This window comes from Ranitomeya imitator, chromosome 1, assembly GCF_032444005.1.
Source record: "Ranitomeya imitator isolate aRanImi1 chromosome 1, aRanImi1.pri, whole genome shotgun sequence".
Classification (NCBI taxonomy): Eukaryota; Metazoa; Chordata; class Amphibia; order Anura; family Dendrobatidae; genus Ranitomeya; species Ranitomeya imitator.
This window is the reverse complement of record NC_091282.1, coordinates 550,093,586-550,116,797: the sequence shown is the minus strand read 5'-3', so window position 1 is coordinate 550,116,797 and position 23,212 is coordinate 550,093,586. Positions and strand designations below refer to the sequence as shown.

The following is a 23,212-nucleotide window of genomic DNA, read 5'->3' as shown; positions in this document are numbered from 1 at the left end:
TTTTCTCTCCATTTTCTTCTCATACAAGAGAATCAGATCCCGCTCTGACCAGAGATTGATCAGTGTGTGATTTTCATAATTGCCCGATTCTCTCAAAGGAGAGCATATACGCTGGTGGTCATCTAGCTTTAGGATAGGCCATCAATAATAGATTTGTGCAGGTTTGACTCCGGGTAACCCTTCCATTCCAATCAACTGAGTGAAGGGCCTGCACTTATTCAGTGAGTGAGTTGTGCCATATAAATAAAGAAGGGGAGCTGTGCCTTATAAAGAAGCTGTGGATACTTGAAACTAGTAAGCTGGTGAACAATAGGTACTGAACATGACTTACCAACCACATTGCCAGGCAAAAACACCAGCATGCTCATAATGAGTGAACCCAGCCAGAAAAGACCCACTGTCTTGTAGTTCTTCCTGTCAGAAAGACATGAAAGTACAACATTTCTTATCACAAAGTAGGCTGCAGTTACAGGACAGTACCAAAAACATTCTGCAGCCTCCAAGGTCCCACGCCTAGCCATGAGCAATCTATCGGACATGGCGACCATAGACTGCTATTATTATCTATATGTTACCAAATAACTAATTCTGACCAATAAAACACACTCAATTATTCACATTTCTTGTCACGGTTTAGATATTTTTGCTGCTCTAGCAGTTCTCACATACACCCAAGGAAAACTTTTTGAATCGCACAGCAAGGATATGGTAACAGATTATTCTCTATGGGGAGGGAAAATTATTCACATTATTGGAAATATCTGTTCAAACATGTTATAAAGGCCAAATATACATTAGATGGCTGTTGTCTGGATGGTTCGACCGGCAGCCACCTGTCCCGACTACACCATAGACGAAAATAATTGGCTTTTCCGAGCGCACCAGTGTTCTCTACAACAGCAGGTCTTCTTGGCGCCAAAAAAAAAGGTTTGCAGTTGGAATTCCAAATAATATCGGGGGAGGGTTAAAAGTACGCAATGCACCCTAGACTGTAGGCAGGTCCCACCGATTCAGACAACTTGAGTCTAATGTGTATGGAGGCATTAAAGGGACACTGTCACCTGAATTTGGAGGGAACAATCTTCAGCCATGGAGGCGGGGTTTTGGGGTTTTTGATTCACCCTTTCCTTACCCGCTGGCTGCATGCTGGCTGCAATATTGGATTAAAGTTCATTCTCTGTCCTCCGTAGTACATGCCTGCACAAGGCAATCTTCCCTTGTGCAGGCATGTACTACGGAGGACAGAGGATGAACTTCAATCCAATACTGCAGCCAGCATGCAGCCAGCGGGTAAGGAAAGGGTGAATCAAACACCCAAAAACCCCGCCTCCATGGCTGAAGATTGTTCCCTCCAAATTCAGGTGACAGTGTCCCTTTAAGGTTTGAAATAAAGTTCATCAGACACCAAAGAAGGAGCCCACATACTATGACAGTCATATTGCTTCAATACAGCACTGTCCCATGTGTGGACTATTAGGTTATCTCAAACTAATCATGCTTGATAACACAGGTTGAAAAAAAACCTGGGTCCATCAAGTTCAACCTTTCTCCACCAATTATACAGTATTTTTGCACCATTAGATAGTTTTATCAAGAAAAATAATCTTCATAAAAAGTCTTATTGTCCATAAACAAAGGGCAAGCCTCATCCCCATGATTGATTTCTTAATGATCGGTCACTAATAAAAGTTCTCAGCTTGATTATTGAGAGAGCTGGGTGGTTCCAGTGTTATTCCTCCCACTACACAGTGCTGGCCAGGGATGCTGGACAGATTAGTACAGGGAAGCAGAAGCTAAACACATATAGCTGTCATGGAGACATTTAAAGCCCCCAAGAACAGCCCCATCCACCTCCTGGCTAACACCAACATTTGTCTGTGATGGCAATTAGTCTTTAGCATATCAGCATTGTTGTGAGAGAACTCGTCTTTATAATAGGTACTGCTTTTTCCTGTATGCTCTTCCACAGTGAATCTCTTTAATTGAATTTTTGCTGGTTCAATTTTGCAAATGTTCTTAGCAATCCTTTGCTCCTCCAACCCCTCAGCCCCACGCTTTGTCCCAAGTTGTTTTAAAGGAGCAACAGAGAAACACAAAAGAAAAAATATTAAAATGAATTTAACTAAGGTGCCCCTATACTTCCTTAGATGACCAGAGACATTTTTTCCTATTTTCTATTATATAATCCTTGGTGATTCTTATAGTTATAATACAAATATAAGTTATATTTTTCAACAATGGGCTTTTCCACGATTCTGAATACATAGAAGAAAATTACGTCTCACAAGTTAAACCTAATATTTTTTCATTCATTTTAGGCTTGCCTAGTAAGCTTAGAAATGTAAAGACAACATATCCAAACCCCAGAGCAAATAATTCCATTACTTACTGACGAGCAATTGCTCCCAACATTGTCAAGTAGAGCAGGTAATGCACAGTACCATCCCACAGGCAAATAAGCATTCCATGCGCAGTACGGAGGTATGGCTCCCCCTACAGGTAGAAAGTGATATTAGCAAATCAATATTGAATAGTATAAATCTCGCAGATGCCTGCTGTGTCAGCACATCATTGCAACGTGACTAAGATACCATGTCCCTGAAATTATTGCATAGACCAGGAATAAGTAACCTACACTACAGTTGTTCTAAAGCTACAATTCCAAATGTGCTGCTAACAATAACAGAGGATTTACTGTGGGGGAAATAATTATTTGATCCCTTGCTGATTTTATAAGTTTGCCCACTGATAAAGACATGACCAGTCTATAATTTTAAGGGTAGGTTAATTTTAACATTGAGAGATAGAATATCAAAACTAAAATCCAGAAAATCACATAACTTTATTTGCATTTTGCAGTGAGAAATAAGTATTTGATCCCTCTGTCAAACAAGACGTAATACTTGGTGGCAGTTGATGATAAGATTTGCGCACGTCAGGAGGAATTTTGGTCCACTCCTCTTGGCAGATCCTCTCTAAATCATTACGATTTTGAGGCTGTCGCTTGGCAGCTCGGAGCTTCAACTCCCTCCGTAAGTTTTCTATGGGACTAAGGTGTGGAGATTGGCTAGGCCATTCCATGACCTTAATGTCATTTCCAGTCAACGAAGGTCTCTTCCTCTTTCAAATATGGTGTTCGTGGGTTCCAATTACCTAAAGTGCATGCGCGTCTTATGGGCCCTCTGCTCGAGCTTTTGTTAGTATTAATATGCCACTAGCGACTCCAGCGCATGCACAGATATATATCTTAGGGTAGGTGAACACAGTTAGTAAACGCTGACGGTTGGAGACGGAGTACTTGCACAGAGTCAAACCCGCAGCGTCCAGATGGTACAGCATAGTGGATGGGATTTCAAGAAATCCCATGCCCACTATTCGTGCACCGATGCCTGCGGCTCACCCGCGGAGACGGACATGTGGCGAGTCTTTCCAGACGACAGCATGTCAATTTATCTTGCAGAGACGCGAGGCTCCGCAAGATAAATCTCACCCGTACAAAGTATTGGACGCGGTGATTCCGCACTGTTCAATGAACACATGCGGAATCACCTGAGTTCAATAGCCGTCAGCGCTTTTAGCCGCAGCGGATGTGTGCTGGGCCCAAAGCGCTGCCAATTACAGATAACTTTTGCAGACGCACAGTGATCTTTTTTCCTTTCTCTCTCCTTATTCTTATGTCATAGAAATGCACAATTGATTAGTAAGGATACCAGAGATGGCATTTTTGTGAATACATGATTGGGGAGTAATGATTTTATGCTTTATGAACTGATTTTTGGGATTATTATGCACTTTAACATGATACTTGTATGTTTTACACTTGTTCAGTTTCTACATCATGTTATTACTATTGTGATGTATTTCTTATATAATATTTATTAACCACTTGTATAATTGAAGCACCTATAAAAAGAATGCAAATACACAATTGTATTGCTTAAGAAAGGTTCTCATTTAAAACCAAAACGATGCCATTATGGCCTATTCAAAATTACAAGTTTTTCACCTCTCTATTGGTGTGCCGCCTCCATTTTTTAAAATTCATATTTAATATAGTGATAGAAGAGGGCTGTCAGCTTTAGGATCATTCCACAAATCTAGAGAAGACATAAAATGCTCACACTAGATACTGTAGTTCTAGCTGGTTATAACACTGAGGGATTCCACCAACATGAGCACAGTGTGCTAAGTTCATGCTGTTATTACCCAATTCCTTTTTTTCTCCTTGAATGTAGCTTTCATCTTAAAATGTAAATCTTCGTCTTAATTATGTAAATCAGGATGTTTTCGGCGTTTCATTTTTCCACACTGACTGCTTGGCTACTTTTAAAGTGGTTGTCTTATGTTCTTAAATCATTAAAATTGCCAAGTGCTTCTACAAAGAAGCAACTTCTGCTATTTACCTATTAAAAATCCTCTCCATTCTGAAGACAAGAGAGATTTTTAATTATATTACGTACACTTTGTTGAGTTACATAGGTGAGGAACACGTAGCACGAGTAGGCTCAATGTTTTAGAGCAGAGATCCCAACCTGTGGCTCAGGAGCCACATATGGCTCTCAGCTGCGGCTGTCTGCCAGCTTTGTGCCCCATTACCAGATCTAGCAAAGTGCTATCAGATTATGACTTTTGAGAGTTGCACCTCATAGAAGAGTCAATCTGGATGCACTCATACTGGTATTGGGGTTGGAGAGATAAATTAAGTAAATTTTAGGCTGGACATAGGATGACACAGCATGGTGGGAGTGCTTGATGCAAGAATACCAAATGGGGGTAAAATGGGATCTAGGTATACTGTTTTGGTGTGATTTCTAGGGTAGAAGCTCTGGCTGTCGTTATACTGTTCATGGGGGTTCTAGACGTAATTACAGTGGGAGCGGCAGGAGCTGCTGGTCACTATTCAAGGGGGCTCTGGATGTGGCTCGCCACCCTCACTCATAGCTGAATATGACTCTGGAGGTATAAAAAAGGTTGGGGACCACTACTTTAGCCTCCAAGCACCACTCTGAAGTTGGCCGATTTATTAGATCCAGCCAGCTTCAGTGTCTTTGCGCTTCTCCCTTTTTAAATCCCGTCAGAGGCCACAGGCTCAAAAAGGATAGTCAGATAGACGTGACACTGACTTTTTTATAGGTCCTCATTTCTTTTAATGGTGTCAGGAAAGCAATCACATTGTCTTTTCTTGACTAGTCAGGCTGAAAAAGTCTCTATTTTAAATGCTTCATGGAGCAATTATTGGAGACTTGCGTGAATCTAATCAGCTGATATAAACTGAGCATAGAAACAGTCGGCAGTATGTAGCGATTAGCTTTAAAACACGTATATGTGGATAGGCTAGCTAGCTTCAAATGGGAGCCAAATAAAACAGTGTTAAAAGTATGGTGCTGGGCCAGAAGAAGCGGAGACCAGCATGAAATGGCCGTGGCTTTTGTGCTTTCTACTCCACCTGCTTTTGCATTATTGTTTGGAGAGAACAATGCTTTTCATTTGACCAGTGAGTGCTATCCCTTTCTTCCTGCATTGGACTATCAAGTTTAGAAATTATTCCGAAAGATACAAGGGAATTTGTAATGATTTACAACAGCAAGTCCATTGTGGGGAACAACAGGAAACAGCAGAAAAGGATTGTCAGCTCGCATCATCGGAGAGAGGATACTCCATATAAATGCTGTTCCTCCAAACACGACTGATCAAAAAGAGCGCAGCTGACACAGGCTGTATTTGTTTTTCCGTATGTGAAATCTCAGAAAATCAAAAACCCATCCGTGTTGAAGAGCCCTTTCTTTGGAAGGCTGAGAAAGCTGACACAGCACTTGTATGACTGCCTACATGCATATTTCAGCACATCTGACACGTCTCTGGTACTGTTTTACCGATATACTGAAAAATCTATAAAGTGCTCAATCAGTCTTACTGAATCAGAAAGCCAAAGTTTTCTGTATAAACACCTCCAAAATGTGGCTCAATGGCTGTATAATAGATACTTTCCGTACTGAGGAGGCATATTCGGCACCTCCGCTGAGGTGGCTCTTACGGTTTTTAGCCATGCTATGAATGGAACATTTTTCCATGTGTCAAAATCAATCAATTCTTTTAGTTTCATGTTTCTAGGTGCCATGCTGTTTTATTAATACTACTTACTTATAGTAGAGACTTTAGGCCAACAATCCCTGCAGTTTTTTTTTGTAAAGGAAGGCAAAGTGCTTAAGCAGAAAGTCAATATGGATCTTGCTGAAACTGGCAAAAACTCAAAGCAGGTGGCCATTTCTTAGGAGCAATTCTTGTGGAAATTCATTAGCCATACTCGGAGAACCCTGGAGAGCAGGACACATCTGCAGTGACTGTGCACTTGACTGTAATGCTCACCTCTTTCATGTAGAACGCCATAAATCCGCTGATATAGCCGTCTTCTTCCATACAGATTATTAAGTCGATAACACTTGTGAAGGAGAAGATTGCGAAGACTAAATATATTTGAAGAAAGGAAGGAAATAAAAATTCATAAATGGGCAAGTGGTACGGCAACGTTTAACAGACGAGCAGGAGGACAGAGGTATTAAACAAATGAAATATTTTCATAGTCACAACATCAAATGAAATAGAGCATTTTAAGGCACATTAAACCCATATAAAGGAAACTAAGATGAAACAAGTCTTCCCACTTCAGTGCTTGCTAGCAGATAGCAGCTCAGAATAAAAGATTCATCCAGATGGACAGCTTTTATAGTCTTCCTGAGGCCACTGATAAACTGCTAATGTGCTGTCCAAAAATGCAGCTGTCACAGGGACCACTGAACACCAGCGAGAACTCCTCCGTCCTGCCCATAACTGATCTGCGCTGAAATAATGACCTCTATTATTGTGACTGAGGCTGATCTGTAGCCATGGGTTGGCGCTGCTCTGTGTGGAAGGGATGGGGCAAATGTTACAGAGGTCAGCGATGCCAAAACTCCACTAGTGTCACCATCAGTGTGCTCACTTCAGGGTTACTGGAAAATACCCATCACAGGGATGAGCGACACCGCAAGCTGCCTACGCAGAGGTTATGCCTATGAAGTGTTATAGCGGGTAATTAACACCCCAGTACACCAATCAGCACGGACCTTCTATATGCATATTAATCAAAATGAAAGCATGAGTGTAAAAAAAAGTTTTCATTGCTAGTGGTGGTTGTTTTTTTTTGTTTTCTGTATGAAACACTAGTCACTCAGGATTAATCTAAATTTTAATGCAAAGAACAATATGTAACCAAAGCATCTCCAGGTGTTCTTATCATTGGGAAACTAAAGTTGGTGTTTTGCTTACCATAAAATAAAGGATCTTTGGGTGGGTTTCCTTGTGCAAAGAAAAATAACACGACCAACAAGGATAGCAGCACCAGCACTCCCATGCCAGCTATGACAAGTGGACTGAAACAAGGACAAAATGTATGATCAGACACTGAAGCATGAGTTTTGCACCATGATCCATAAAGACAGTTACGTTCATCGAAACCTCATTTTTTTTCTCTCCAGAATAAATATAGTACCTTCAAATCTACGCTGATAATTTACCACTTTCTTTTCAAAGCTGTCAGGAAATTCAAATACGTTTCGGACCTTGTGGACCAACCAGAGGATAAAAAAGTTTTGGTACTCCAACTACATACAGTATCTAAAAGGAAACCTGACAGATGATAGTTGCTGCCTGATCCACTAGTCGGATAGGCGGGTCCACGGCAGCTTCTCCCCACCCACTCCCCTAGAGTGTCAGGTCTCTCCTTGTGTGTTTGAAAAGCTGCCAAGGACCAGCCTGTCCATCTAGTCTTTAAATTATGTTTTCTCTAAACACTACAGACTTTCAGAGTTACACATCCATGATTGAAATCATACAGCCATAGTCTGATACATGCAGCCCATGGAAAGGGTAGAATGTCTTACATGTTAGGTTCCCTTTAAAGGGGTTATAATTTTTTAAAGGCCATTGGCTTGCACTCTTTGAAAGTAACAAACTCAGCAGTTTTTCATTCTCCCCTGCTCCATCACAGCCACGTCCTTGTGCACAGGATGCTGTGGTGAGGTCACAACTATAGCACATGTAACTGCTGCAACCAATCACCGGGCTTGTGCTATCTACATCAGGATCACTGCCACTAGGCGAACACTGGGCCAACGTACTAATTTCCGTACCAATTAGGCATAGTAGACACCGGCCTATGAGCCCTACATAATTTGATAGTAAAACTTATAATCAGGGTGCCGGTCCAGTCAGCTGGAGCAAGGAACCTCCGATGTGAACATTACAGAAAGCAGCAGTGATGTTTTAGCTGTTGTTGGGTATATTCGAGAATTCAAGAGTAGCAGAGGGGGGGGCATCTATGCAATCAGACATGGCAATTGTGACCGCAAATTTTCGCTCACTCAAGGTCAAAATAGAGCATTCATGGGTAAAAGCTTTAGAAACACAGATGGGAATATATAGGCCGACATCCGAAGTGGACATTAATTAAATTTTATACTGAAGCTTGATTATTTAAGTTTTGTTCTGTTTAATACAATTAATTTTTTTGTTTTAAAAATGTTGTCAGTAAATGTAAAAATACCGTACATTAAGATATAATTTGCTGGAGGAGCCCCGAGATTTTGACTGCCTATAGGCCTCTTCTGAGTTTACGTTCAAAGAGCATGTGGCCCTAAGTAAATTATTCTTGGTAAACCCCTTTAAAGCTAAAATACCCATGTTTGCAATCATTTTTGAAATAGCAAATAACCATAGGATTTAATACCTACTTTATATAAGCTTTTGTTATACATTCTTATAGAAGCTATAATACATGTTGCTGCTAGGTGGAGGTCACCAATAAGGTGCTCAAGTTCAACAAAAACCTTAATGCTTCCCTGGCTGACACTAGGGAGCTCTTTCATTAGGTATGGACATCATGGGTTTGTAATATTCAAAGCCCCCAATCTCATGCACAATTTAATACTTTAATCCTGAAAATGAACATTAGAATTTCCTGTACGTAATCTCTGTGACTAGTCACTATTCAATGTGATGCAAGATAGTCGAGAGACCCGGGGTCAGTACCAAGAGGGCTGGTAGTAGACAAAGGGAAAAGTCAAAAGCATAGTTAGGTCACAGTCCGAGGTCAGAGTATCAGGAAGGTAGCGGAACAAGACAAAGGGGTAAGTAAAATGGAAGGTCAAAGAAAAATCAAAGGTCCGCTACGGAGATCAGAATATAACTCGGAGCAGAGAAAACACGCACCACTAAAGCAAAGCAACAATTGGCAATGGTCTGACAATTGTCAGAGTGCTAAATAGCCCTGTAATCACCTAGATCACCCAGCCAGATAGGACAGCTGAGCTGCCATTCACAATACTCACACCCCTGCCTCAGATTTGGCGGTTGAGCTGTCACTCACAATCCTGACAGCTCAGCAAGCCCTAGACACCATAGGGCAGCAGACCTGTCACTCACAGCACCCATAGGACACCGTGAATGGTGGAATCGTGACAATCTCTCATGAAGACATATTGCAATTCATTATTGAACAGGATTAATTGTTCACGTTACTTTATTCCTATGTACAGTTGTGGCCAAAAGTATTGACACCCCTGCAATTCTGTCAGATAATACTCAGTTTCTTCCTGAAAATGATTGCAAACACAAATTCTTTGTTATTATTATTATCTTCATTTAATTTGTCTTAAATGAAAAAACGCAAAAAGAATTGTCCTAAAGCCAAATTGGATATAATTCCACACCAAACATAAAAAGGGGGTGGACAAAAGTATTGGCACTGGTCGAAAAATAATGTGATGCTTCTCTATTTTGTCTAATTAACAGCACCTGTAACTTACCTGTGGCACCTAACAGGTGTTGGCAATAACTAAATCACACTTGCAGCCAGTTGACATGGATTAAAGTTGACAACCTCTGTGCTGTGTCATTGTGTGTACCACATTGAGCACGGAGAAAAGAAAGAAGACCAAAGAACTCTCTGAGGACTTGAAAAACCAAATTGTGAGGAAGCATGAGCAATCTCAAGGCTACAAGTCCCTCTCCAAAGACCTGAATGTTCCTGTGTCTACCGTGCGCAGTGTCATCAAGAAGTTTAAAGCCCATGGCACTGTGGCTAACCTCCCTAGATGTGGATGGAAAAGAAAAATTCACAAGAGATTTCAACGCAAGATTGTGCGGATGTTGGATAAAGAACCTCGACTAACATCCAAACAAGTTCAAGCTGCCCTGCAGTATGAGGGTACAACAGTGGCAACCCGTACTATTCGTCGGCGTCTGAATGAAAAGGGACTGTATGGTAGGAGACCCAGGAAGACCCCACTTCTTATCCCGAGACATAAAAAAGCCAGGCTGGAGTTTGCCAAAACTTACCTGAAAAAGCCTAAAATGTTTTGGAAGAATGTTCTCTGGTCAGATGAGACAAAAGTAGAGCTTTTTGGGCAAAGGCATCAATATAGAGTTTACCGGAGAAAAAAAGAGGCATTCAAAGAAAAGAACACGGTCCCTACAGTCAAACATGGCGGAGGTTCCCTGATGTTTTGGGGTTGCTTTGCTGCCTCTGGCACTGGACTGCTTGACCGTGTGCCTGGCATTATGAAGTTTGAAGACTACCAACAAATTTTGCAGCATAATGTAGGGCCCAGTGTGAGAAAGCTGGGTCTCCCTCAGAGGTCACGGATCTTCCAGCAGGAAAATGACCCAAAACACACTTCAAAAAGCACTAGAAAATGGTTTGAGAGAAAGCGCTGGAGACTTCTAAGGTGGCCAGCAATGAGTCCAGACCTGAGTCCCATAGACCACCTGTGGAGAGATCTAAAAATGGCAGTTTGGAGAAGGCACTTTTCAAATATCAGGGACCTGGAGCAGTTTGTCAAAGAAGAATGGTCTAAAATTCCAGCAGAGCATTGTAAGAAACTCATTGATGGTTACCGGAAGCGGTTGTTCGCAGTTATTTAGCTAAATGTTGTGCAACCAAGTATTAGGCTGAGGGTGCCAATACTTTTGTCTGGCCCATTTTGGAGTTTTGTGTGAAATGATCAATGTTTTGCTTTTTGCTTCATTCTCTTTTGTGTTTTTTCATTTAAGACAAGTTAAATGAAGATATTATCAAAGAATTTGTGATTGCAATCATTTTCAGGAAGAAACTGAGTATTATCTGACAGAATTGCAGGGGTGTCAATACTTTTGGCCACAACTGTATGTGTGCCCTACATACTGATGTATTTTATACCTTATACACTGTTTTGTGTGTGAGGGTAGACCTTACATGTTTGAAGGATATAGGAACAGCTTTCCCCGGTACAGAGGGATAATAAATAGTCATCTATTTGCAAATGTACTTTCTAACTTTAAATTACATAAATATATGCTATTCCGATTGCATTCAATAAATCCTTTTCTGATACTAAAACCTGGTTAAGGTGCATCTCTACATTCCAATATCTTTTGACAGTCCATTTACAAAGCCAGTAGTGTAATGAGCTTAGAAAATGTACAGGCTGTGCAACAAATGGATATCAAAGGGATCTTAAAATTGATTTTTTGCTAAAATTGACATAATTTCTCATCTCTTCTTTCTTGTGCCTTTTTGGAGTCCCACATAAGAACATATTTTGCATTTGTGATACAGCTTTTGGCAGAAACAGTGTTCCACTGACAGGGGTCCCAGGAAAGGTCGGTGCTACTGCCAAGTGGAGAAAAATGGAGAGGCATGTGTACACCTCTAGATCAGATAACTTCCACTGAAGTATATGGAGAGAGGCGTACCAAGCAGAATGGGGGTTGAGGAACCCTGTTCTGATCAAGGCCCAGAAGTAGAACCCGCATTTATCAGATATTTGTGGCATATACTGTGCATATAAATGTCTAAGATCTATTGTAAGTATCTTTTAAACTCAACAGATTGCAAAGATACTGTAAGGCTACGTTCTCACGTTCAAAATTTGGTCACTTTTTTACATCAGTATTTGTAAACCAAAATCAGAAGAGGAACTGTAAAGGGAAGTGCCCCATAGCCACAGTCTGCTAGAACAGGGGTCCCCAACTCCAGTCCTCAAGGCCCACCAACAGGTCATGTTTTCAGGATTTCCTTTGCATTGCACAGGTGATGCAATTATTACCTGGGCAAGACTAAGGAAATCCTGAAAACATGACATGTTGGTGGGCCTTGAGGACTGGAGTTGGGGACCCCTGTGCTAGAACACAGGATCAAAGTGACCATTAGTCCTGGCAATAACACCATGTAATAACATCGCTGTGAGCACACGACACTTCAAAGTGCACTACTTGCTGGGTGCGAGCAGGGACATGCGCACTGGGCGGTGACGTCGTATCACCGCGCTGCGAGCGCACATGCAGAGGGGCAAGCACACCTTGCCGGCTTTAAATATCTGGTGAGAGCAGCACTCACTCTCTCTCTTTGCTCTGCCCCCTGCCTTAGCCCCACATTTACCTGTGTCCCCTTCCTCTCCAGCCCCACGACTTTATAACTGCCTTCCCCCTCCTGCTCACCTGCGTCTCTGCTGATCCTTCCGGTCCCACTTCTACCCCTCTCCCTTCTCCCATACAACCCCATCTGCTCTCCCCTGACCTCCTCCGACTGCAGCATCCCCTCTGTCCCCTCATGTTTCATATGCACCACCCCTCTGCCCCTTTTCACCTCCTGACCTGACCCTATACTGCTCCTCTGTCTCTTCTCCACACACAGCCTAAATTTTTTTTTCTTTTGTATGCATTCTAATCAAAAATTTATATTTTTTGTTGTTTCAGGTGGCTTTTTGGAATAAGCTGTCTTGTGCGTGAATATGACATGGCCTGTATTCTACATTTTTTTACCAGTTTTCCCCTCTTGAGGCAGCATTTCTAAGTTTCAGTTCAGCTAGTCCTTCTTTTTTAATACAGAGACATAGGGAAACAGACAAGGATACAGAAAACAGCGATATAAAAGGAAAGGAAGGGAGAGGCAAACCAAAAGGGCGATTAAAGAGAGGGAAAACACCAGACAAATTCCAAACAGAAATCTCCAGAGACGACTTCTCTTTCCACGGGTCATAGCTAGTGATGAGCAAATATACTCGTTACTTGAGATTTCCCGAGGACGCTCAGGTGTCCTCCGAGTATTTTTTAGTGCTCGAAGATTTAGTTTTCATCGCCGCAGCTGGATGATTTACAGCTACTAGCCTGCTTGCTTTCTTGCTTACATGTGGGGATTCCCTAGAAAGCAGGCAACCCCCACATGTACGTACTTATGCTGGCTAACAGATGTAAATCATTCAGCTGCGGCAATGAAAACTAAATCTCGGAGCACTAAAAAAATACTCGGAGGACACCCAAGCGTGCTCGGGAAATCTCGAGTAACAAGTATATTCGCTCATCACTAGTCACAGCTCCAAACCAATTCCCATATATAGCAAACTATCACCGGCAACTACCCAAGCTAAAAGGTGAGTACTTATACCAGAGGGGAGTGGTGGAGAAATCAGAACAGCTGAGATAACTCAGCATGGAGAGCTCTGCGAGACAAAAAGAACAGTTTAATCCTTGAAACCAACAAACAAGGGAGATCTGCATAGGTAACTGGAAAGCAAAGCAGATCAAACGACTTCAAGTGTCCGTGTAGACAAATGCAGCGATCTTCTGACCCCTGAAATAGAGAAAACCACTCTCTGTCACAGTATCCATGTGACAGTATGGCTATGAATCTAAACTGGGGTTAGATAAAACACTTAGTAGAAAACAGCAGTACCATTTTTCAGCCTCTCAGTCTCAATCCGCAACCCCTCCTCCCAGAGGCGTAGCTAGGGTTTTGGTTCAGGGGGGGCGAAGCTTCTGAGTGGGCCCCTAACCAGGTAACCTTGATTACAACTGGGTGACGCACCCTAATAGTGGAGGAGAACCTCAGCAGATGACAGCGATGTTACTGAAAATAATCTCTATATTAAGACCAACATGGATATTACCGCCATATGGTCAGTGGTAAATAATACCAGTCCTACAGAACATATAAGATCAAAGTACAGTTACAGATGGTGACTTACCGCCGACGTTCTTTCTGATGGAATTGTTCACTTTTCCGGTCTATTCCATCTGGCCCAGACCGACACAACTTCTTCCACCCAGGACTCGTCTGCAGAGATTACAACAAAGACACATTTCACTTCTCATATTTTCATCACTGTCACCATCTATTCCCAACCTGCACAAACTCATCATCCTACTGGTACCCCAATGATGCTGCCTTATGTGTCCCTATTACTGCACCTGCTGTGTTGTTCTCTGTGACCTCTAAATTCTAAAGCAACCCTCTAGAATATAGTACTGCTGGGCGCAAGTGCCCTAGAAAACAGTGCCCACATTTTGCTCCCTAGAAAATAATATTGCCCTGTGTGCCCCTTTGATAGTCACAGTAACCTGAGTTCCCATATAACAATAAGTGCCCACTTTACATTGAATAATGTCCAGAGTCTCCCCCTTGTACAGCTCCCCTATACACAGTATAATTCTCTTTTATACACAGTATAATGCCCCCTCACTGTATAGTACCACCCACACAGTATACTGACCCCTTAGTAGCCCCCAAACAGCTTGATGGCCCCAACACTGTGTGACGGCTCCGTTACTGTAATCCCCACACTGTATGATGGCCCCCTAGATAGCCTCCATATAGTATAATGTGCCAGACAGTCCTCAATATATTATAATGCATACCCCCGTAGACCTGTATAGTATAATGCACTCCCACAGGCCTGTATAGTATAATACACTCTCCATAGGCCTGTATTGTATAATGCGCTCCCCATAGGCCTGCATAGTATAATGCACTCCCCATAGGCCTGTATAGTATAATGCATTCCCCATAGGCAGCCAGTATAATATAATGCACCATTAGGCAGCCAGTATAGTATAATGCACCCCCATTAGGCAGCCAGTACAGTATAATGCACCCCCATTAGGCAGCCAGTACAGAGTAATTCACCCCCATTAGGCAGCCAGTACAGAGTAATTCACCCCCACTAGGCAGCCAGTACAGTATAATGCACCCCTCATTAGGCAGCCACTACAGTATAATGCACCCCCCATTAGGCAGCCAGTACAGTATAATGCACCCCCATTAGGCAGCCCGTACAGTATAATGCACCTGGATAAAAAAAAAAAAAATAAATCCAATACTCACCATCCTCCTGGTTGCTCCACTGCTCTGAGCGCCTGCACGTCTCCAGACCACAGGCGCCGAGTACTGACGTCATCGCGACCCCCTGTCAGTGTCGGCGTCGATGACGTCAGACGCTGACAAGGGGATGATGAGAGAGGGAGTGCAACGCTCCGTCTCTCATATATGTGGTCAGCTGTATTGGCATCCAGCCGCTACAGTTGACCCTGCGATGACAAGCGGGGGGCTCACTGCTGGCACCGGGCCCTCACCACCTCCTCAGGGGCCCCATAGCAGCCTGGTGGCAGAGCAGGGAGATCGATTCTCCCTGCTCTCCCGCAGAATGTAACTGTATTGGCACAATGTGCTCGCCGATACAGTTACATAGCGCAGCTCCAGGTGGGGCTCCTCAGAGCGTGGGGCCCAGGGCCACCGCCCCCTCTGCCTCCCCGATAGCTACGCTATACCTCCTCCCCTCATTTGACTAATTTTTGAGTATTAATTTGTTCCAGAGTGGATGATAAGTTCAGAAGGCAAGGGAGAGAAAAAGTGAATTAAAATTGAGAAAAAGCTACCGTAATTTCTCTGCTGCGATATATTACAAAGTTTCATATATTTAATTGTAATACTGATTTATGAAAAGTCAATTGAAACAGCAGAGACAACTTAAAGATACTAAAAGAAATAAAATAAAGACTTGTAGTGTACTGATGCTGTGTGTTGTAGGTGCATTTAGAAATATTGCTCCATTCTGTATGTGCCCCATGATTTAATTTATCTAATACCTGTGAGGCAAAGGTCACATGTGAACTGCTCCACATTACCAGGGTAATAAAATGAATCCACTTATACACTCAAACTCATACTGCAGGTTTTCTTGGCATGAACATTGAATCTGATCTCTTTATAAAAAGGATATGGATTTCCAAACAATGAAATACTCCCCTGAATAATTGCCATTGGTTAATAACCATTTTTACAAGCTACTATATAATATTCATTTTGCAAGAATTGAATGATTTGATTCTTCTGCCTGGAATCAGATACTATAACTGGAATGAGATGGGTATTTTATAGTCATGTTTTATTCATAAAACCAGAATAGAACTATATATTATATGACAGCCTAAAATAAATTACAGTTGTGCTCAAAAGTTTACTCATGGTTAGTGGTTGGGTGAAGCCATTTATTGCAAAATACTGTATTTTCTCTTTTTTTAAATCATAATAACATCCAAATAGTGGGTGATAATACAGAAGTTGTGCATATGTTTGTATTATGCTTTTCGTCTGTTTGTTCCTCTCCTGGTTTTGGCTTTTAGATACTGATATAAAATACTGACCAAATACTGCTAGTGTGAATGTGGCCTTAAGGGTAAGTTCACACAGGGCAGTTTTGCTTTTTTTCTGCAGCAAAACCTGATCTTCTTGGCAGGAAAGAAGTGTCAAAAACGCAGGTTTAGGAGCGTTTTTGGTGCGTTTTTTTTTTCTCTTTGTCAATGCCATCGTCCTTGAATTTTCAGCAGAAAAAATGCAGCAAATAATGATACCTGCGTTTTTTCAACACCCGTTCAAGTCAATGGGTGAAAAACGCTGAAAAAACGCAGCAAAAACGCTGAATGAAGTGACATGCTCTATGTCCACAAAACGCAGCAAAGCACAAAATACTGATCACACAAAAAACACCATGGTGTATGCATGAAATTTTTTAAATGTCATAGGCTTTGTTCGTACTGTAAAAAGCAGATGAAAATTAGCATAAAAAACGCAGCAAAAACGCCCTGTGTGAACTTACCCTAAGCCTCATTTAGAAATCTATGATTTTTCACATATGTAATAACACATACTTCTGTTCATCAGTGCTTCTGATCCAATTTCCTTCAGTGTTTGGTCAGTGTGTCAGTTTTACCATCAGTGATAAGTAAAGAAATTGCAAGTTTCTATTCATTGCAATATTAACCCCTTCACAACATGCGCTGTATATATACAGCACTGCGGGAGCTGCGTTCCCAATAATTACCGGCCAGATCACAGCTGTACAGCGCCCCAAGAGCCACCACCTGTACTTTTAGGCTATGTTCACACATTGCGGTTTTTACCGCGGAACCGTGGCGATTTTGCAGCTGCGGGTCCGCAGCAGTTTCCATAGCGTTTACAGTAACATGTAAACCCTATGGAAACCGCAAACCGCTGTGCACATGCTGCGGGAAAAACCGCGTGGGAACGCAGCGGTTTACAACCCACAGCATGTCACTTCTTTGTGCAGAATCGCAGCGATTCTGCACCCATAGAAATGCATTGATCCGCTTACTTCCCGCATGGGGCTGTGCACACCATGCGGGAAGTAAGCGGATAATGTGCAGGTGGTACCCGGGGTGGAGGAGAGGAGACTCTCCTCCAGGCCCCGGGAACCATATTTGAGTAAAAAAAAAATAATTAAAATAAAAAATCATGATATACTCACCTCTGAAGTCTCAGCGCTGCACGCGGCCGTCCGGTCTCAGGTTTGCTCTGCGACCAGGACCTGCGGTGACGTCGCGGTCACATGACCGTGACGTCACAAAGGTCCTTCTCGCACATCTTAGGAACCGGACCGCCGCCTGCAGCGCCGAGGAGATTGGGACGTCAGAGGGTGAGTATATAATTATTTTATTATTTTTAACATTACTATTGATGCTGCATATTGCTGCATATGCAGCATCAATAGTAGGGGTAAAATCCCCCAGTGGAACCCGCAGGACAAACCGCGATAAATCTGCAGGGATAACCGCAGCGGGTTTGCCCTGCAGATTTATCAAATCCGCTGCGGGAGAACCCGCAGGGACAGGACGCATCAATAACCAGTACTGCCGCCGGCATTCGTGACCGGGGTGTACGGCTGCATGTATTTCTGCATGAGTTTCTAGCATCACACTCGCAAGTGTGACCCTGGCCTTAGACACAAAAACCATGGTCTTTTGGACCAGAAGGGGGCAATCAATACAATCCTCTCCCTGTCCTCCCTCATTTTTCTTATGACTAGCAGAATCAGGGCTATTGGAGGGAAGGCCAGGCCAGGGATGCATCTACTACTAGGGGATCCTCCATGGAGTCCAGGGAACAAAACACCTTTACTGTTCTGTTTAGCCTGCTTGCAGCAGGTCTATAACCAGAAGACCCCACATTCGAACTGTCTGACTTAAGATGCCCTGATTTAGCTCCCACTCCCCTTGCCTTAGAATACACAAACCCCACACAATAAACCTGTAAAAGCACCACTTTCACACACATCCCCAGTGTTTTGAAGAAGAAAATAAAAATGGCCCATTCGTCAACAAGATGCTATTACGCTTTCCTTGCCTCCGACACGGATTCCGACAGCGAGGAAGATCCCATATTACTCTATTTCTCTTCCTCCTCCTCATCTAGTGAGGAGGGACCCATATCAAGGCACCCTAGGAACCAGGCAACCCCTTCAGCATATCATATCATATATTGATTTCACCCAGCGAAAATTATCAGCCTGTTATTCCGGATTTTATGGGCAGTTCAGGAATCCAATTTGATGTTACAGGCCTCACTGAAATTGACTTTTTCAAATTCTTTTACGGTGAGGAAATAATAAATTTTATGGTGGCCAAGGCAAATTTGTATGAACATCAATTTTTCACAGAAAATCCCACATCATCGTACACCAGATGGACTCCTGTAAATGCATCAGAGATTATGACATTTTGGGGAATTGTGCTGCATATAGGAATCGTCAGAAAACCAGAGATTTGGCAATACTGGAGTACTGATATTCTCTACAGCACAATGATACTCCATTTGGCTATGACAAGGGCACAATGTTTGCATTATAGTGATAATGCGCAGTGTCCTCCCCGAGACAATCCTAACTTTGATCGTCTATATCAGGGGTCCCCAACCTGTAGCTCGCATGTGGCTCGCCTGCTCCTGAAATGTGGCTCGCCGACGGTCACAGGAAAGAAGACTGTGTTAAGTCCCCAGTGAGCTGCCCCACCGCCTGTAATACCCACGCCGCCGATGGTAATATGCCGCCCCTCCTGTGTCAATCACTGCATTCACTCCTGCGCAGTAGTCACTGTGCTCTATTGAAGCCGCACAAAGTCTCGCGAGACTTCACAAATCTCGCAAAACTTTGGTTACTGAGGCTTCAATAGAGCACAGTGACCCGCGCCACCAGGGCTGCCATCAGTGCATTACTGCCCTGACTGGCGTATGGGGCCTGATCAGCAGAGGAGGCCCACCTCGGGCACCGTCTCTTCTGCTGATCGAGCCCCATCGGCAGGCTTCTGCTCCTTGCAGTAACTGAACCTGCGTCCGAGACGCAGGTTCAGTTACTCTATTGCAGTGTGGGCCCAGGCCCGCACGGCAATAGTTAAAGCCGCCAGCCAATCAGAGGCTGACAGCTGACGTTAGCGCGCACTTCACCGGCGTATGACGTTATTGTCATTCTCCAGCAAGTACGCGCTTGAGACGTCTGGAGGGATCATCATCGCCGCAGGAGCGTGGCAAAGTACGAAGAGAGTTGTTTATTTATTTTTTAAAAGCAATATGTTTCCCTGGCAGGATGGAGACACATGGACCATGTGTCTCCATCCATGTGTCTCCATCCTGCCCAGGGCAGAATAGAGACACGGGTGCAGGATGGGAGACAAGGGGGCAGAATGGAGACAAGGGGCAAAATGGAGATAAGGGGACAGAATGGAGACAAGGGGCAGAATGGAGACAAGGGGCAGAATGGGAGAAACGGGCAGAATGGAGACGTGGCAGAATGGACACAGGGGGCAGGATTGGAGACACGGGGCAGCATGGAGACACGGTGCAGGATGAAGACAGATGGGGCAGGATGAAGACAGATGGGGCAGGAGGGAGACAGATGGTGCAGGAACATGGGGCAGGATGGAGACAGATGGTGCAGGATCATGGGGCAGGATGGAGACAGATGGGGCATCATCATGGGGCAGGATGGAGACACATGGTGCGGGATCATGGGGCAGGATGGAGACAGATGGTGCAGAATCATGGGGCAGGATGAATACGATGGAGACAGATGGGTCAGGATCATGGGGCAGGATGGAGACAGATGGGGCAGGATCATGGGGCAGGATGGAGACACATGGTGCAGGAATAAAGGGCAGGATGGAGACAGATGGTGCAGGATCATGGGGCAGGATAGAGACAAATGGGGCAGGATGGAGACAGATGGGGCAGGATCATGGGACAGATGGGGCAGGATCATGGGACAGGTGGGGCAAGATCATGGGACAGAAGGGGCAGGATGGGATATCACATGGAGGCAGGATGGGAGAACATATGGCTGGAGCAAGGAATGAGACACGCGGGGGCCAGGATGGGGGGTATTATTACTGCAGTGAGGTACTTATTTTATTTTTTGAGGAGTGTTTTAAATAGGGAAGGCTGTCCTGTTACTGTGCAGAGCAACACTGTGGCCTTTTTTTCTTCATCTGGTGTAGTTTAGAATTTGGGGGCAAAAAGTAATGTGTTCTGCAAGCGGAGCTCTAGATAACTGTGTTATTTCCTGCAGAGACAAGCCCTGGCTGGAAGAAGTAACGGTTGTCTGTGCAGGATGAAGATGAAAAGCAAAGATGTAGGACTTCACGTACAGACGACACTTTTGACTCAGTGTGTTACCTGTACACTGACACTACTGTACTAAAATGTGGCTCTCGACCAACTTTCATAGCAGAATGTGGCTCTCAAGGTAAGAAAGGTAGGGGAGGGACCCCTGGTCTATATAAAATTCGGCTAGTAGTTGACCATTTCAGCTGAAAATTTGCTGAGGCGTACACATCCCAAAAGGACATCTTTATAGATGAATCTCTGGTTCATTCCAAAGGGAGGCTAAATTCCGACAATACCAGCCCAGTAAGAGGGCAAACGCAGAATTAAACTGTACAAACTGTGCGAGAGTACCTCAGGGTACACCCACAGATTGAGGGTCAACGAATCCTGGGGGTGAGTAGGAAAATTGTGTGGGAATTGCTGCACCCACTGCTGGATAAGGGTTATCATCACCTCTAAATAGAAAACTTTTAAACCAGCATCCCACTCTTCAAGACCCTATCTGTCAGAGGAACAGTTGCATGCAGCACCCTGTGAAAAAAACAGAGAGGCCTCCCTAAGCCTTTAATTGGCAATGCTGAGAAAAGGCGAAATCAGAGCCCAATGCAGCGACAACATGCTGGTGGTCAAGTATAAGGACAAAACTTATCTTGACCACCATAAACCGTGACAACAATTCCCATGTAACTGTCCGAAGTACCACAACACAAGTCCCAAAGCCAGATTGTATCTTGAATTATAATAAATACATGGGTGGATCTCTCATATCAGGTCCTGAAACCATACCGTGCCATGTGAAAAGCTAAAGTGTGGTACAAAAAATTGGCCGCGCACATTGTACAGATGGCACTATACAATGCTTTTGTGCTGTTTTAATTTGCAGGCAATACAGGAACCTTCCTTCAGTTTCAATAGATAGTCATCAAGCCCCTAATGTTTGTCACTCAGGAAGAGGACTTATGAAACTTATGGTGCCTGTATCGTACCTGGTCAATACTTTCATGCAGAAGTTCCCCAAACAGCGAAGAATGGAAGATCACAAAAAAGTTGCAGAGTATGCTTGAAAAGACACAATTTACCATTGTGAAACCTGGCCTTTGCATTAAGGATTGCTTCAAAGAGTACCACTCATCCACAAATTAATAACATTTGTTTATACCCTATTGACACAACACACTTTTATAATCTGATGTCCTCCGCACAATTTATACATACCATCACGTTATTATAAAACTATGTCTCTAGATAAATTCCTTCAGGGGTCTAGTTTCCAAAATAGGGTCACTTGTGGAGGGTTTCCACTGTTTAGGCATATCAGGGGCTCTCCAAATACGACATGGTGCGAGCAGACCATTCCATCAAAGTCTTCACTCCAAAAAGCCTCTCCTTAGCTTCCGATCCCTGTCATGAGCACAACCAGTGTTTTTTCACTACATATGGGGTATTGGCGTACTTATGGAAAATTGCACAACATGTGACCGCAAGTATGCGATTTACATTCCGACAAAACTTCTCTATTCTCGCTCAATACACTTGCTTTGAGTGAGGCCGCACAGCTAGTTGGCACATGACCGCATGTATGCCAATCACATACTTGCAGTCACGCGCCTGCTGTTCCCACTCTCAAGTGACTTGTACCCTGAGACCGGACAACCCCTTTAACAATATCACTCAGTGATTACTCAGTCTTAATTGACCCATGTAAATGTGGGGTGATGGGTGGGCAGAAGAGTTATTCTGGACTCCGTCTGGCTTCTGTTCAACATTGTCCTTCTTTTCAGAAGTGCATAAAATTGTGGAAGACCACGCTTTTATCCACGCCTAACAAGGACACCGCCGGATCACAGGTCAGAAGGCATCCACAGTGTATCCATCTGCCTCATTATAGGGAATCAGTAGTGGTGGTGGCACAGCAGTAGTAGTGGCATGGTAATAGTTGTGGTGGCACAGTAATAGTAGTGGTGGCACAGCAGTAGTAGTGGCACAGTAATAGTAGTGGTGGCACAGTATTGGTAGTGGCACAGTAGTGGTGGTGGCACATCAGTAGTAGTGGCCCAGTAATAGTTGTGGTGGCACAGTAGTAGTAGTGGCACAGTAATAGTAGTGGTGGCACAGTAGTGGTGGTGGCACATCAGTAGTAGTGGCACAGTAAGGCTGCCGTCACACTAGCAGTATTTGGTCAGTATTTTACCTCAGTATTTGTAAGCCAAAACCAGGAGTGGAACAAATATAGGAAAAGTATAATAGAAACACGTCACCACTTCTGTATTATCACCCACTCCTGGTTTTGGCTTACAAATACTGATGTAAAGTACTGACCAAATACTGAACATGTGAAGGCAGCCTAATAGTAGTGGTGGCACAGCAGTAGTAGTGGCATAGTAATAGTAGTGGTGGCACAGTATTGGTAGTGGCACAGTAGTGGTGGTGGCACATAAGTAGTAGTGGCACAGTAATAGTAGTGGTGGCACA

General features: G+C 43.5%; 1 protein-coding gene across 1 annotated transcript in view; it reads right to left on the bottom strand.

Moving 5' to 3' along the window:
* TM6SF2 (transmembrane 6 superfamily member 2) overlaps positions 1-23,212 on the bottom strand; it is a 41,556-nt gene that overhangs the window by 15,090 nt on the left and 3,254 nt on the right. Inside the window, exons 2-5 of the mRNA XM_069767699.1 lie at positions 7,306-7,409; positions 6,367-6,464; positions 2,390-2,493; positions 332-414 (exon numbers count right to left, since the gene is read on the bottom strand). Of these exons, the coding sequence (XP_069623800.1) occupies positions 332-414; positions 2,390-2,493; positions 6,367-6,464; positions 7,306-7,409 (389 nt within the window). The remainder of the gene's footprint in view (positions 1-331; positions 415-2,389; positions 2,494-6,366; positions 6,465-7,305; positions 7,410-23,212) is intronic.